At 36.2% G+C, this 16312-nt stretch overlaps 2 protein-coding genes and 1 long non-coding RNA gene across 4 annotated transcripts; 1 reads left to right on the plus strand and 2 right to left on the minus strand.

Moving 5' to 3' along the window:
- The first annotated feature begins 2944 nt into the window (after positions 1–2944).
- LOC145094373 (cytochrome P450 Tp4149-like) lies at positions 2945–4867 on the plus strand. Its single transcript, XM_079032600.1, has 2 exons — positions 2945–3880; positions 4201–4867. Exons 1-2 carry the CDS (start codon positions 2984–2986, stop codon positions 4807–4809), a joined length of 1506 nt encoding a protein of 501 aa, XP_078888726.1. The 5' UTR covers positions 2945–2983; the 3' UTR covers positions 4810–4867.
- Positions 4868–8784: 3917 nt separating this feature from the next.
- LOC145094386 (uncharacterized) lies at positions 8785–9569 on the minus strand. Its single transcript, XR_013703326.1, has 3 exons — positions 9461–9569; positions 9226–9369; positions 8785–9145 (listed from the first exon to the last, which is right to left on the minus strand). It is a non-coding gene; the product is annotated as an uncharacterized LOC145094386 (long non-coding RNA).
- Positions 9570–11665: 2096 nt separating this feature from the next.
- Positions 11666–13416, minus strand: LOC145094395 (E3 ubiquitin-protein ligase SIRP1-like). Of its 2 annotated transcripts, none has more exons than XM_079032616.1 (2): positions 13074–13416; positions 11666–12843 (listed from the first exon to the last, which is right to left on the minus strand). In XM_079032616.1, the coding sequence occupies exon 2, from the start codon at positions 12812–12814 to the stop codon at positions 11786–11788; it is 1029 nt and encodes a 342-aa protein (XP_078888742.1). In that variant the 5' UTR covers positions 12815–12843; positions 13074–13416; the 3' UTR covers positions 11666–11785. The 2 variants fall into 2 exon arrangements, with proteins under 2 accessions (XP_078888742.1, XP_078888736.1); XM_079032610.1 differs by having other exon boundaries at positions 13174–13415.
- Between the last annotated feature and the right edge of the window lie 2896 nt (positions 13417–16312).

Here is a 16312-nt window from a genome sequence, read left to right on the forward strand (position 1 = left end):
CAACTACGAATGTAATTGTAAACCACAGGAGGAAGAGCACCTCTTAGTTCCCTCATGCATCTCTTTTCGTTATCCTTCAGACGTTTTCGTTGATCTTCAACATCAGGAGATCCATTGGATGAACCAATTTGTTGAACATTTGCAGGAACTTGAACTGTTCCATCGATACAATTCCAAAGCTCTTCATCAATTCCATTTAAGTAATCTTCCATTCTATCAGCCCACTGATCATAGTATTCTGGAATCAACATCGGAATTTTGGTTGAAGAACCAAGCAAATGAGAGAAAGAAGTCATCGTGTTCATGTTGAAGTTCGCCATTGATGAACAAACAAAAATTTCAGAAAACTTGAGAATTTGATGAATTTCAGAAATCAATCAAGTGAATTGATCAAAAATCGCTAATCGAATACTCGACTTAACAATTCAAATGCAGAATCAATTCAAATCAGAAGATCAAAAGTGATTTTCAAAACCAAAATTGCGCGGAAAATTTTGAGTAAAATTTGTAACTCAAAAAGCAATTGATTCTTATACGAAAATCAGATCTAAGCAGTTTGAATCCTGCTCTGATACCAATTGATGAGAATTGTTATCGAGAATCAAGATACGAAACAATAGATTTTGAATGATGAATGATAAAGAACACAAGAAGTAAATATTAATCAGATCTCGTTTTATTAAGACTAATTACAGAATAAGCTGAAGAGAGTTTCTGTGTTTCGATATTGTCTCCTCTACTTCAAGCCTATGTCCCTATTTATAGGGTACTTACAAAAAGTATACTAAGTCATATACAGTGAAACTTCGCATGCTATACTTCGCATTTAAAATAGACTTAGTAAAATACATACAAAATGCGAATCATTACAAAACAAACTATTCGACTTTTACAACTAACATCTACATCCTGGTTTTTTATGTTGTTGACCCCTTGGAAGTTTGTCGTTCATTAGCTTGGCATAACTTACATTGCTGATTTTGTCATTGATACCGCTATTATTTCTAGCAGTGGGGAAAGGTATGAGCATCAATGGAAGGGAGGCCGAAAATTCGTAAAGAGATGGGTGCAGCGTATTCACAAGAGAGAAGATAGACGAGACTGTGTGATTTGCAATATTTTTTACAAAATGACCGGATCAAATGGTGTCATCTTTTTTCTTTGGAATTGTGTTGGCCGGAAAATATAACCAACAAATTGATGTTTGTCGAAGTTGACTATTAGGGCAGTTTCTTGTACAACATAATGTTAGTTTAATCAGTGTTTTTTAAGGCTGCTAGGTGTGGCATGTTAACACATCCAAAAAGTGTCACATCATCATCCTAGTCATAAATTGGTGTTATAACACCAAATGTGGAAATAGGCAACACCAAATAACATGTAATAACACCATTTATTTTCTATTTTATTTTTTAATTTTTTTATGTTTGTAATTCCGATTTTTCTATTTTGTTTTATTTTTAATTTATGTCATAATAATTTTTAAAAAGCATTTAAATTAAATAACACATAATTAAATTAAATACTAATTAAAAACTACATTACAACGAAAAAACATAAAACGACATTCCAACGAAAAAAATAGACCGAAAAAAAAAAAACATTACAACGAAAAAAAAAAACACTAATCTTCGTCTAAATATTTCTGCTCAATCTTCGCCTTCATTTTTCGGAGTGTCTTCAACCGTCTCGGTGGTAGATTATCCTCGCTAGTTTGAAGAATTGTCAAATCTTTCGCAATACGATCGTCCTCGGCTTCACGACGCAAGAACTCAAAATGTTCCCGTTGCAAATCATATCTTTTACGCGCGATTTCGTTGTGCTCGTCAAAAAAAATTTCATTTCGGCTTGTTCTCGTCGTCTACTTTCGGTTTCATCCGCGTGCCGTTGAGCACGCCTCGCTTTGTCGCGGCCTATTGGTCGTCGAGGAGGGGAGATCTCTTCAATGTCGTTCAAGTCGTCCGGTATCTCATCCATGTCCGCATTGAGGTCGATGTTCGTGCGTGCGTCCAAAACATCGACGGAACCCGTGCCGCGCGACCTCTTCGATTGTTGTTCTGTAAATGTGTCGATTTTATTCCACTTTGGGTCTTCCTTCACAATCTCCCAAATTTTTTCGTGCTCAAAAACCTGACCGATCTCCACATGATATTGCTCCCTCGCCGCTCTATAAACGTCAAAATCGGTTGCACCACTTTGCTTGTGCGAGGAAAGCTTGTTGTAGGTGGAATTGAACTTGGTGCACTTCTTGCTTATTTGAGTCCATTTGCTACTCAACATGTCGTGATTGCGGTAATTTTCATCTTTGCTCAAAAGGCTACGAAATTTCTCGATCACGGCTTCCCAAAAGGCAACTATTCACATGTCGTTTCCTTGCGTTGGATATTTTGATGTTCCGCACCAAGCCACCGCCAATGCGTACTCCTCGTCCGCGGTCCACCATGTTGGAGGTTCGTCTTCCAATTGCTCCACCGCAACCGTTTTCCCTTTCCTTCGTGATCTCCCTCTTTGAAAAAGGAAATGTATACGTTGAGCCTCGAAGAAATAGCCGTTTTCAAGCGTTACCACGGTAACACGTCCTAACGTAACACACAAAAATGCCACCGGGGTGCGGTGTTCCAAGCGTTATAACGCCGGTTTGGAGGCCACGTCATAATAACGCCATTAGGCGTTGCCCGCTCCTAGCCGTCTAAACAACAAAAATAAATGTAATGATGTTTCTTTAACATGTAAACGGGCTAGAACTATTATCAAAGTATTTCTTGAAAAACAACTCAGTTTCATTGTAAGTCATCTAAAAAAACACGGGCATAGTAGTCCTTATCCATACACTAATCTATCTGTTGAAATATAATGCATACCGCACAAATGAACCGCTTAGCTCCAAGAAATAATAATAAAGAATTGTTGGCGTGCTGAGATTTTAGCTTTTTATATAAACCATTCCATATTATTGGGCATCATAAATCTCTTCGTAAGGGAAATGTCTTCTTTCTTACTGAATTCTCCTCTTTTCTACTATTCATGCATCGTTTTAATAATTATCATCAGTTTCAAATGGATTTCAACTACTCTTTCCAAGACCAATAAAAATTTACCACCATCTCCACCAAGGCTTCCGATCATCGGAAACCTCCACCAACTAGGGTTGAGCCCCCACCGCTCACTTGAGGCCCTTTCCAAAAAACATGGTCCACTCATGTTGATGCACCTTGGCAACGTGCCAATGATTGTTGCCTCCTCACCTGAAGCAGCCAAAGAGATCTTGAAAACCCATGATTTGAAATTTGCAAGCCGACCCAAGTTAAGAATCCCCGACATACTTTTGTATGGCTCCAACGACATAACGTTTTCTCCTTATGGAGAGTATTGGAGGCAACTGAAGAGCATCGCTGTAGTCCATCTTCTAAATAATACACGAGTCCAGTCATTTCAACAAGTGAGGGAAAAAGAGGTGGCTCTTATGATTGACAAGATCAAAAACAGTGATGGTTCTTTAGTTGATCTTAATGAGCTGTTTTTTTGGCTTACGAGTAACATTGTCTGCATGGCGAGTCTAGGGAGGAAATACGGTGGGTCAACGTTTGCAGACATAATGGACAGGTTTGTGCATCTGCTCAGTGGTTTCGATGTTGGTGATTATATTCCATGGTTGGCTTGGATAGACCGATTCAGTGGTTTAGAGGAGAAAGCACATAAAGTTGCTAAAGAATTTGATGACTTTCTTGAATGTGTTGTTGAAGAACATTTAGATAAGAGAAGAGGGGTGGATACTTTATATAGTGAAGATCAAGATCTAGTTGACACCTTATTGGATGTACAAAGAGATAACGCAACTGGCTTTACCTTTCATAGAGATGTCATCAAAGCCCTCATTTTGGTAAGAGTTTTATTTTCATCTTTTAATTTTGAATTAAAGAGTTGTGATCTTTTTGTTTTGGATAAGGTCACATTTGCACCTCAAACGAAACATTAGACATCTAATCATTGATGGAAGTGACTTGGACCAATATTAATGAATAAATTTACTCACAAAGGAAATTTACTCACCACCCACTTCCACGATTTCAACAGAGGGAAGGGATTGTTAGGATTAATGACTTTAATAAACACGCAATAATGACGATGCTAAAGGAACAATAAGAACTAATAAGACACCCAAGAGTAATGGAACACCATTAAAACTTATGTTTATTGTAGGATGTATTTACTGCTGGAACAGATACTACATATGCAAGTTTGGTATGGTCAATCAGTGAGCTAATAAGACACCCAAGCATAATGGAAAAAGTACAACAAGAAGTAACAGAAATAGCACAAGGAAGATCCATGATTTTGGAAAAGGATTTAGAGAAAATGAATTATCTTAAAGCCATCATCAAGGAGACCTTACGTTTGCATACTCCAGTTCCACTACTTGTTCCTCGAGAATCAACACAAGATGTGAAAGTAATGGGTTACGACATTCCAGCTGGCACACAAGCGATTGTGAATGCTTGGGCGATAGGAAGAGATCCTACCTTATGGGAAGAACCAGAGGAATTTAGGCCTGAAAGGTTCTTCAACTCTTCCACAGATTACAAAGGGCTTCACTTTGAGTTTCTTCCATTTGGTGGTGGACGAAGAGGGTGCCCTGGGATTCAATTCGCTATAGTCATCATTGAATTAGCATTAGCAAATGTGATATACAAGTTCGATTTGGCATTACCAGATGGAGTCAAAGGAAAGGATTTGGACATGAGTGAGAAGTATGGCCTTGTTGTCCATAAGAAATCTCCTTTAATTGTTGTGGCAACTTCTCTTTTCTAGTAGTTGCATGCCCATAGTATGTAACTTTCAATGATAATACTAAATATATGTTTCATAATAGATGTCATAACCGAAGAGGTGTGTAGCTTTAAACACAAATCCTTTTAAATTTAAGATATGATTGATTTTCCATAATCATACATTATTTTTTGAGAAAATGACAAAAATAGTCATTTACAATAATGGCATTACAAAAATAGCCAAAAAAAATCGAAATTACAAAATTAGCCAACGATTTCGCAGATGGAGATGCCCCATCTGCGAAATGAGCATCTCATCTGCGAAAGTACAAGCACCTAAAGCACAGTTGTGTTTTAGGTGCTTGTACATTTGCAGGTGCTTTTAATTTTATTTTTTTTAATTTTTTTCTGTATATATAGGGGAAAAATCGCAGATGGAATAGGTCCATCTGCGATTTACTCTCACTCTATTTGCGAAATTGTGGTTTTTTTTTGAATTTTTTTTTTTTTAGTTTGACTATGAAATGAATTGGTTTGACTACGAAATCATGTTGCTATATAAAAAGTTTTGTAGAAAAAATATCATTTTGGTTGTTATTTGTTTAGGAACTTTCTCTACAATTTGTTCAAAAAATAATTGCATTCCATCCCAAGGGGAGGGTCCAATTATAAAAGAGTGTTCTACATGTGGTTAACTAGGACACACGAGAAATAATTGTACTAGAAAAGCGTCTGGTAGCATGCAGAAATGGCATATAATATTGGTGGTTCAGCGGGTTGCTCACAAACCTATAACGCTGATTTTGATATAAAACAACCTTGAAATTAAGAGTAATGACGAGTTGTTAACTTATTATGTATTGTAATATTTTTATTAACTCTTACAAGACATTGTTATGCTTTCATATTTTAGTTAAGTTTGTTGATTATAACAATGAATGAAGCCTTTATATTATAAAATATGGTTTGCAGATTTTTTTTAACAGTTACAACATGTTATTTAAAAAGACAACAAACGATCCTTTTGCAACCTAATCTGTTTCATGATAATATTACAACAACTTTGTAACTAATTTTTAAACTCAGGGAAGTGCAACGGGTACTTCTCTTTCTCCATTGTTATATAGTCATCCCTAATTCTCATTTTGTCTTCGAAACGATCCTTTTTTACCATAATGTGTATCAACTGCTCATCCTTCTCAGCAAGCCGTTTTTCAGTCGTTTTGATTGTCTTCTTACTCTTTTTTATCCAATCTTTATGCTCTTTGATTTTGTTTTTATTGAGGTCAATCCATTCTTGAGCTTGTTTGCATTCCGATTCAATATTATTAGCAAGTTGAGTGAGAAGTCGGGATGACTCTTTGTCCTCTTCTTTAATGCAATGGGCATTTATTTATTCAAATTAATCATACGAGTTGCTCACATAATAAACTAAAATAGATTTTTAAACAAACGAAATACATACGAAATACATGAAAATAACCTAGTACATGAAAATAACCTAGTACTCACATAATAAACTAAAATAGTTTTTAAACAAACGAAATACATACGAAATACATGAAAATAACCTACTAAATGAAAATAACCTAGTACTCACATAATAAACTAAAATAGATTTTAAACAAACGAGATATATTTCAAAATATTCCAAGGGGCTTCAAACTGGAATTCCAACCCGTTACTTAATGACTTGTATTCCTCCTTAGCAGCTTCCAAGATGATCTCCTCAGTAGCTTTCAAACGGGTGTCGTCAATTTTGGTATAAAGATCGTTGAATAATAGAACTTTGGTTTTCATTTCATACCATCTTGCTAAGATGTCTAGTTCGTCACGATCGTTTCTTGTAGCCATTCGGTTTTCAGCATTGAAAATATTGGTTAAACGGCTCCAAAACATTGGATCGTTCAACTTGCTTGTCTCGTACACGTGAATATAAGCATGTGTAAGAACCAAGAACTCTTCATTGCTCCATGATATAGAACTCATTTTGATTGAAACAAAGAGAGTAGAATCTAAAAAACAATATTTGAACAGCTGTATTGGTTTATTTAATAAAGTATTTATGTAACTTAAGGTCAATTTATAGTAGTTTCTACACAAAATCGCAGTCCAATCTTCAAATATGTCTGTAATTCATAGTCAAAATTAACTGACGAATGCAGTGTACTATACTTATAACACAACAGATCACTGTTCGAGTTGACAAGTCATCCCCGGTCGAATGACAACACAATACATTGCTGCTTGAATTGACAAGCCATTGCACCAGGAAAGTAAGGAGTCGTTATAAATAGATTTTAATATCCGTTGTAATTGTATCGTATTACTTCCCTCCTTGCAATTATGGACTCACCACATATATGGAGGAACGCAGAGGAGGTCGCTCTGGTTCAAGCTTGGATTATAACTGTAGAGGAGGATTTTCCACCGGGTCCCCCACAAGTTCGTGCTGGATCATTTTGGTCTCGTGTTTGTCATTTGTTTCACCATTTAATGAGTCGTACTCAATATCGAAGAAGAAGAGATGTCAAAGCGAAGTTTCTGGATATGAAAATAAAGGTGAAACAATTTCAACGTATTTATAACGAGTTGGATAACGAACATGCAAATACGGATGAAGACATTTTACGGCAGGTGGCTTTGGAACTATACCGTTTTGAATTTGATGGTAGCGAGTTTACCCACTTAGATGCATGAAATCTTTTAAAGAATGTCCCTTATTTTTAAATGCATGTTGGTTAAGTTAATTGTTTTTCGTTATTTAAGTTGCTTGTTGTTGTATGTGTGTAGTCGTTACTATTTAATAAACGTCCATTTCTTTTAATATATATTGTTTCCTCAATAACCAATACATAGAACGCCATAAAATATAAATGGGATACATAAATAACTAATACATAATACGACATAAAATATAAACTGGGTACATGGATAACTAATACGTAACACGACACTAAAATAAAAACAGGGGACATAAAAAACTAATACATAATACTACATAAAACATAAAGGTGCTACATGAATAACTACTGCATTGAGGGAGGTAACAGGACCACCGTTTCATTTGGTATTTCCCAATGCACATGTGATGGTATAGTATTCACCAATTCAGATCCATATGCAAGTCGATACACATAATTAGTGAACTTGTAATCAACCATTCCGTGAATGGATTCAGATGTACGGGTTCTTAGACATGCTATAGCGTGGCCACATGGTATACCGCTTTTTTGCCATTTACCACAACTACATACCCTTCGTTCAAGTTGTACGTTGCTGGTGGCAAAATTGTCATCGACTTCAAATGTATCCCCATACAAATAAAACGAATACCTCGGTGTAAGGAGGGCACAAATAAAACGAATACCTCGGTGTAAGGAGGGCACAAATATTGTGATGGTTTTCGAGTCCTCGGTTTATCGGGTGTAACTTCTTTACCATCATACTCATCAAAATAATCTACAATTCCCGTTATTATTAGTTCGTCTTCGTCCGGCACATCATCATCAAATTTGCTCCCCGCATTGTTATTCCTCTCCTCCCACTCCTATATTAAAAATAAAACTTTATACTTAATAACGAAATACACATAATTTAATAAGCAATAATATCTAATTAAATAAATGATTTAATCTACTAAAAACAAAATATTTATATTAATGTAACTATAAGAACCTCTTTAACTTCACTATAATCATTTACATCAAACACATCATCATCAAATTTGTTCCCCGCATAGTCATTCCTCTCCTCCAACACCTACATTAAAAATATAACTTTTTACTTAATAACGAAAGACACTTTATTAAAAAGTAATTATTAAAATCGTAAAGGTAATATCTATAACAACCTTGTCATCTTGAATATCACCAAAAACATTTTCAGTTGTATTGTTTTTATTCATCACTTCATCTTGCACAACCTATATTTTCAAATATAAAATATGAACACAGATATTCATATATGTTAATAAAATTAAAAAAATAATGTAGCGTGTAACTAACATGTTCATCATATTTTCTTTGTCACACTATCGGATCATCAAAACTAATGTCGTTCCAAAATTGTTCAGTATTCACTTCTTCAACAAAAACCTTTGTAGGTTGTCGGTTCATAAACACATGCTGCTCCAGTGCATGTAGCCGTTTCAACACCTCGTCTAGGTTGTGTTTCCCACTGCCCCGACCTCTACCATGAGAGCGACCACTGGACGACATACTAGACGAAGATTCGTCTTGTCTCCTAAAATGGTCCCGTACTGGGGATGGAACTGCTTTCCCTTCACCCTATACATACTCTTGAAATGACATATAATAACAAGATGTCATCTCACCATCACCCGGTAACATGTTTTGTCTTGGTGGTTGCCCCTCCTAAAAAATTAAACATATTAAAAATGCATATAAAAGTATAATAATCAAGTTTATTAATAATAAACGAAAAATTTATAAACCTGTATCTTTGACCAAATCTTGTTCACGTCAACCCATTTCAATTTTTTTGTTCCACTCCATCGTTTCATCCGAGGCAAGTCTTTATTTTTTCTCAATACAAATCCACATGCACGAACAGCCGGAATCATCTCATATATCCATATCTATAATTTTTTACAATTACAGTAATAAAAGTTAAAATTAAAATAAAAAACATAACAATAAAACAATTTAAATATAAGAAAATTTTTATACCCTTATTGGAGCCGTAAATCCTGAGACGGAGTACTTTAAAGTTTGACGACGCTCAGAAAGTGATAAATAATTATGTATTTTGTTCCATGTATCATCAAGGTCAACATAAGTAAAATTCCAGAGATAGCTACCCCAAGCGAAGCTAACAAAACAAAAAAAAACAAAATTGGTTATTATATAAATTATAACTTTAATAAAATAGAACTTTTAACGTAAACAAAATATACTTGTTCCAGAGATCCAAATTCTCAGCCAAAAAAAACCAATCTTGTGGCACCCGATCATTAACTTCTTTACCCAAAAAACCTTCACACAAAATGTATATCAAACATACTCTAACTGCATCAACGTCGTCAAGTGCTAGGAATGTTCGATTTAAAATTAAACGTTTCAGGTCGCCGATTTTCACCGAACTATTAGTATGGTCCGGAAATAGCCGTTCACGCAATAAACATCTTTTTTTACTGCTTAATAATTTTTCCGACCCTTTTCTCCCAATGTTTTTTGGATACTCCCCAAAATTGAAGCCGGTAATCAAACAAAACTCTTCCGGCCCATAAACCATTTTCGTATTGCCTACTCGAAAATATAATCGTTTTATTCCATCTGGAGATAAAACAGGTCCGGCCGGATCTGATGAAGGAACATTTTATGAAACAATAATGCGTCCCCTTGTAAACGAGGGACATCAATAAAATAACCAAATACGGTATCTCTGAAAATGGCACGTCTGGCATCATCTAAAACTTCAAATACTTCCCATATGTTACTGCCCGAGCCTTTTAAGTTCGCAAAGGCTTTCGTATTCATAAAACTAAAATCATGCTGCAAAAAAAACACAAAAACAAATTAAAGAACTAAAAAATATTTTGTTTTTAAAATATATGATTACGAACTGCAATAAGTACATAAACAATTAGTAATGCAAATACAATTTCTTAATTACTAATATATATATTTTCGATAAAAAACAATAACATACACATATATATAAACAATTTTCCAAGTTATACAACAAATATATTTACGATAAAAAACAATATCATACATAATTATATAAACATTTTATTAAACGACAAATTTTCAACTTAAACAAATTTTCAACTTAAACGACAAATATATAAACAATTTTTATCTTTCTAATTAAAACTAACATTTTATAACCATATAAACAAACAATTTTTCAAATAAAACGACAAAAAAATTAACAATTTTGCAAGTTATACGACAACTTTATACAAATTTTCAACTTATACGACAAACACAAACAATTTCTAACAATATATATACGACAAATTTTCAACTTATACAAATGTTATACTTATACGACAAATATATATACAAATGACTATTTTGCACATACTATAATTTAACTATTTTTCACTTTATATAAACAATTATACGATAAGAATATACAAGTTTTCAGGTTATACAACAACTAAACAAACACTAAAAATAACAAATTGTAAATATTATCTACGCAGTCTCTACTTGTACATTCAAACAAACACTAACAAAATAGCATTTAAACTTCAAGTATACTAAAGAAATATTAAAACTATCAAACACAACAAAATTACCCTTTTTTAACACTAAATAATACAACAAATGATAAAATAAAAAATAAGTTTAAACATTAAAAGAGTTAAAATCTAACCATATTTGCGGGATTGTTGACATAATCCTCCATTTTCTTCAAAAACTAGCCAAAATTCCGAGAGAAGCCCAAAGATAGAGAGAGTTTTTGTGTAGAGAAGAGTGAAAAATGGAGAAAAAAAAACGTTTATATAGTAAAACACAAGGGGATTTCGCAGATGAGATGCAATTTCGCAGATGAGATGCTCATTTCGCAGATGGGGCATCTCCATCTGCGAAATCGTTGGCTAATTTTGTAATTTCGATTTTTTTTTGCTATTTTTGTAATCCCATTAGTGTAAATGGCTATTTTTGTAAATTTGAAACATCCTAACATGTTATGATTTAGATGTTAATTTAGTTTTACGATTAAATTGATCAAACACATACTATGAGAGGAGATTATTTGTTGTTCTTAATTTCTTTCTTGGACAATCATTATTATATGCATGAGGAACACAAATCACGGTTTATTGATCCAAAGAACATGACTATAACTTAACACTAACAACTTCCATGACCTTTATAGCAAATGGTCATAATTGGTTGCATAAATATGTCATTATACGATTTAGAAAGGCACAAGAACATTAATATAATATGTATAAATACATTTTTGAAAGCCGATAAGTTTCAACATTACACTTCCCAACTGGTCTCTATACACAACTCTCTAACAAACATGAGAACTTACTGTTCCTCATCCTCACCATAGGCTCTACGAGCCCATGGTGACGAACCCGAGCTCGATGCAGATGGCATCGAGCCGGGTTGGGGCCCAGTTGTTGGCCCGAATAAGGTACTAAAAGGCCAAGGAAGAGACAAACGTCTCAAATTTCTATCATCCCCATCTTCACTACCACCCGACCCGTTTGTCTCTTGGCCGGGTCTTGTTTCATCAGAAGGTAACTCAAACCTGCAAACGGGACACGAGCTATGAAGCTCTAACCATGGTAGAATACATTTGCTATGAAACTTATGTTTACATGGCATCTCTTTAGCTTCATTTCCAACTTCAAAATCATCCAAACAAACCGAACATTGAACTGAATTTTCATCGATTTTTACAGTTGGCATTGCTTCCACCGCCTGTTTTTGTGCGGGTCGGGTTCCGTGTCTATTCGGGTCAATTTCAGATAAATGTTGTAGTAATTCGTCTAATCCGGGACCCGAAAAATAGTCACCTAAAGAACCAATTGGATGGGTCCCACCACCGCTACCTTGAACAACTATTGTCTGATTAAAAGGATTAATCAGAATAACACGTTCCCTATCATGATCACGTTCTTGTGATGTATTGTTTTCAGATCCAGATCGAACACCTTGGAGGAGGTGGAGGATGGCGGCGGAGCTCCGGCCCCGCCTCCTCATGATGGACTCAAACTCACGGTCCAAATCAGAGTCTCCTCCCTCCCGGAAGTTGTAGCTCCGGTGGCGGTCTTCTTCCTCGTTATCTTCATCAAAGTCGATGTGGGAAAATCTCCGGCGACGGCGAGGGTTGTTCATCATGCCGAGAAAGACTGGAGCCCATAACGACTGACCACGGTCAGGAACATCTTCACGGTGGTGGTGGTGGTGGTCGCTTGTGACACTATCCATTTCCTCCATGAATTCACCATGACAACTCGAACACTTGATTGTTAGCACTTCTATGATCGGGACTACGGGCCTATTACATTGATGACACCAGTATCTTGTTGACTCTCTATCTTCATCCATATCTCACTTTCAGAAATCAGAATCAAGCTCTGTTATCAATCGCAATCAAGATCAGCAACCACGGAGTAGAAAAAAATTGGGTTTGTTAATTCAAACATATTATTACAGATCGAAGTATATAAAACCCTAGAAACCCATGATCTGAGATTACAAAGATCGAAATTATACTGGTAATTAACAAGAAAAATAGATCTTCAAAACTTAATATAACAAGATCCAGAAAGTCAAATTTCTTGGTATAGATTAGTATGATCTATACCTGGAAGAATCTGAAAGCTTCTAGATTTCAATTCTTTCATAAACTTAACCAATCTGGATCGAAACTGACTAACATAAGAAAGAGGAAGTGAAACAATTACCAGTATCAGCAGACGAAATCCGGTGTGTTGGAAAACTGCAATCAAAGACGTGTTTGTGTTGGAAAGATGCAATCAAAGACGTTTGTGGTGGAATCTGAATGGGTATTGTGGGGTCATATGAATTGTAGGAGTTGTCGTGTTGCTGGAAGTGGATTTTGGGAATTTATGGTCTCTGAAGAGAAGTCAGATGAGGATCCAAAGTTTGATCGTTGGATTTATGGAATAACAAGAAATGGGAGAAGTTTCTGAGAAAGTAGGAAGTCTGACAACGAATACCGCGTTTTTTTTATTGTTTGCTGTTTAAAATTGATAAATAATTCGATATTATTTTATTTAAGGGGTTTTCTTCTCATAATTGTTTTTTTACCTTTCATGAAAGATGTTTTTTTTTTTTTGTTATTTTTTGTTTTTAATATTTTTAATAAATATATATTATTATTATTAATATTAAAAAAATATATTTTTTGTTCGTTCAGACTTTTTGAGATAGGTTTAGTCCACCCGGTGGTTGTTTTAGTTCGTTGATGGAAAGAATTTAGGGATATCGCTTGGAATATGAGTAGTCGGATTGGCATGATTGGTTTATCAGTGAAGTGAAAGTTCTGAAGCATTGCATTTAGTAGGCGATGGTGATCGTTTATGGAAGTACTTTTGGGTTCGATCACTATCGTTGCTAAGGAAGAAGCGGTAGCAAGAGGATGATGATAGCGGTCGCTTGAGCATGTTTGGACATTGGAAGTGCCAAAGAATCACATTGGTTGAAGATGGTTAGAAGGCAGGGATGCTTTGGAGAGTGAGTAGTTGGAGGGATGATTCGTCAGTCCCGATCGAAGATCATAGTTTTTGTCACAAGCATAAAGGACTTAAGGACGTGGTGATGTATCATGTGAAGTGCATGAAATCTTTGGACTTAATAAGATCTCAGAAAGTATTCATCTGGATTTCGAATGCTCGTGCGATTATTGAGGGTGGCTGGTAATGGAGTGCCAATTATTGCGAGCTTAGGTTGTCGACAGCTTAAAAGGTAAAGGATTTGAGATGGGTTGGAAATCCATCAGACCTTGTGGAATGAAGGAGCATAATTTAATCTAAGTGGGGGAGAGTCGTATAGATTTCCAGGGTTGGGACTATGGTTGGTATGGTAAAGGAAGGGCAAAACAATAGGTTGGGTCCACGGTGATATGGGATTGTGGTAGGGCTACAGGGTATCTGTAGCATATACAAGGATGATGGGTTGCCAGGGATGTGTTGTAAGTATGTGATGTAGTTGTAACATTCACCATATTTGGTAGGCCATGGTCGGAGTGGTCGTTGGGCTGAAAAGGGATCAACACATGCCTAGGGCGAGGTGGCCAGGATTGTCGGACAATTTCTCCTTGTTGTAGGAGGATGACCATTGGGGTCTGAGACGAGGTTAGGTCGTGTAGCACTCGATTGGGTAAGACCCATAGGCGTGACCCGTTCGATTGTGTTGACTGGGTGGGACACGTGGGCGACGCCTGTATGGTTATGATAGTGTGGGTGAGACCCTGGTAGAGATCAGTTGGATTAAGGTATTGGATTTTGGTTAGAATGGGATGACCCTGTGGTCAGTGTTTGGCATTCTTGTGATGCATAGGCTAGGGAAGCCATTATCCGTTAGACTCATGGAAGAAGCCTGATAGTAGGACCAAGTGTGAGACTGTCAGTCTCAGTGGTGGATTGGGAAATTTATATCTCAATATAATGGAAGGTCGCCTTGGAATCAGAATATTTCGGGCGAAATGAAAGTGTAAGTCTTTAGATCTCAGGATATGAGTTATGTACCGAGTTGGTTGTTGGTCAGGACTCGCATTTGGGGCTTTTATTATTTATATAAAAGGTCTTTTCATCGGCAAGCTATGGTTGAGGAATCTGCCTGCCAAGGTATCAGCTGAATGGTTCATGATCAAAAGGAAGTTCCTTAGTTCAGGTTGTAGTAAGAGGTCCACATGATTGTGTTTCGGAAAGGTTTTACTTGTGTGGAGGATCAAGCAAGTTATGGCTTTGGGATTATAGGAGTAGGATGTTGATTCGTTGGATAAAGGATCAGTGTTTTGTTCATCATTAAGAGGTATCGGGTGGAGCGTTTGGTTTCCGGGAGAGTGGTAAGGAGTGATTTCGAGGAAAAAGTCTAATTTAAGTGGGGGAGAATTGTAACATCGTGTTCCGAATCGTTTCCTAATTCGGGGCCATGATCCGAGGATCGGTTATCAACTTATCATAAGGCTTAGGGCCTTTGTGATAGAGAGAGTTAGCCCTTTTCGGTGTGGAAAATGTATACTGGATCACCCGGGAGTTTGGGAGTTCGGATTATGTTTTGGAGCCCAAGGGTATATCGGTAAGTGTCACTTCGGGCCTTTTATGGATTTTGTATTTAAGTTCGAAAAGTTTTAAGGAAAGGGAGAGTTGATATGTAGAGCTTCTCATTACCTTTTCGGGGATACAAGGATTGTCAAAAACGGACCTAGAATGAAGAAGTTATGGCTTTCGAAAGTTTGGAGACTTAAAGGCTAAGCCTAGTAGGTTGGGCGTACTTAGGAGTACGTTGAGCATACAAGCTCTTTTCTGGACGAGGGATTCACCCACGTACACGAGTTAGGAGTACGATGGGCATATAAGCTCTTTTTTGGACACGGGATTTACCCACGTACGCGGGGCGTACGTGGTGTTGGGGAAAACCCTAATTTTTAGGGTTTTCACCCTATTTAAGCAACTTATACCACCTTTGGACATTCTATTGATCAGCCTCCATCACCCTCTACCCTAAAAATGAAACCCTAAGTGTATTTTGTGAGATTTGAGCTTGAAAGTGTGTTTGCTGGTGTTTTGTGGTGAAGAAGAAGAAGAAGACTTGGAGTTTGCTTGGGAGGAGCTTGAGCTTGTAGATCTAGAGTTATCTTCGCCTTAGCAAGCCTTTAAAGGAAAAAAGCTCTCATATTAATGGTCATTTGTACTACATCCATTTTATGGTGTTATTTATGCATCTTTGGGTCTTTTGAGCTAAAGTTGATCTTTTTATCTACTCTATAAGCCATGGATGTTAGATCTTAGCTCTATTGAGGTCCCTTGTTCATAAAAATGTAATCTTTAAGAGAAATATTGGTCCATGCCATTTTTA

The sequence above is a fragment of the Lactuca serriola genome, chromosome 1 (genome assembly GCF_051521515.1).
Source record: "Lactuca serriola cultivar US96UC23 chromosome 1, Lser_US96UC23_V15, whole genome shotgun sequence".
NCBI classification, from domain to species: domain Eukaryota; kingdom Viridiplantae; phylum Streptophyta; class Magnoliopsida; order Asterales; family Asteraceae; genus Lactuca; species Lactuca serriola.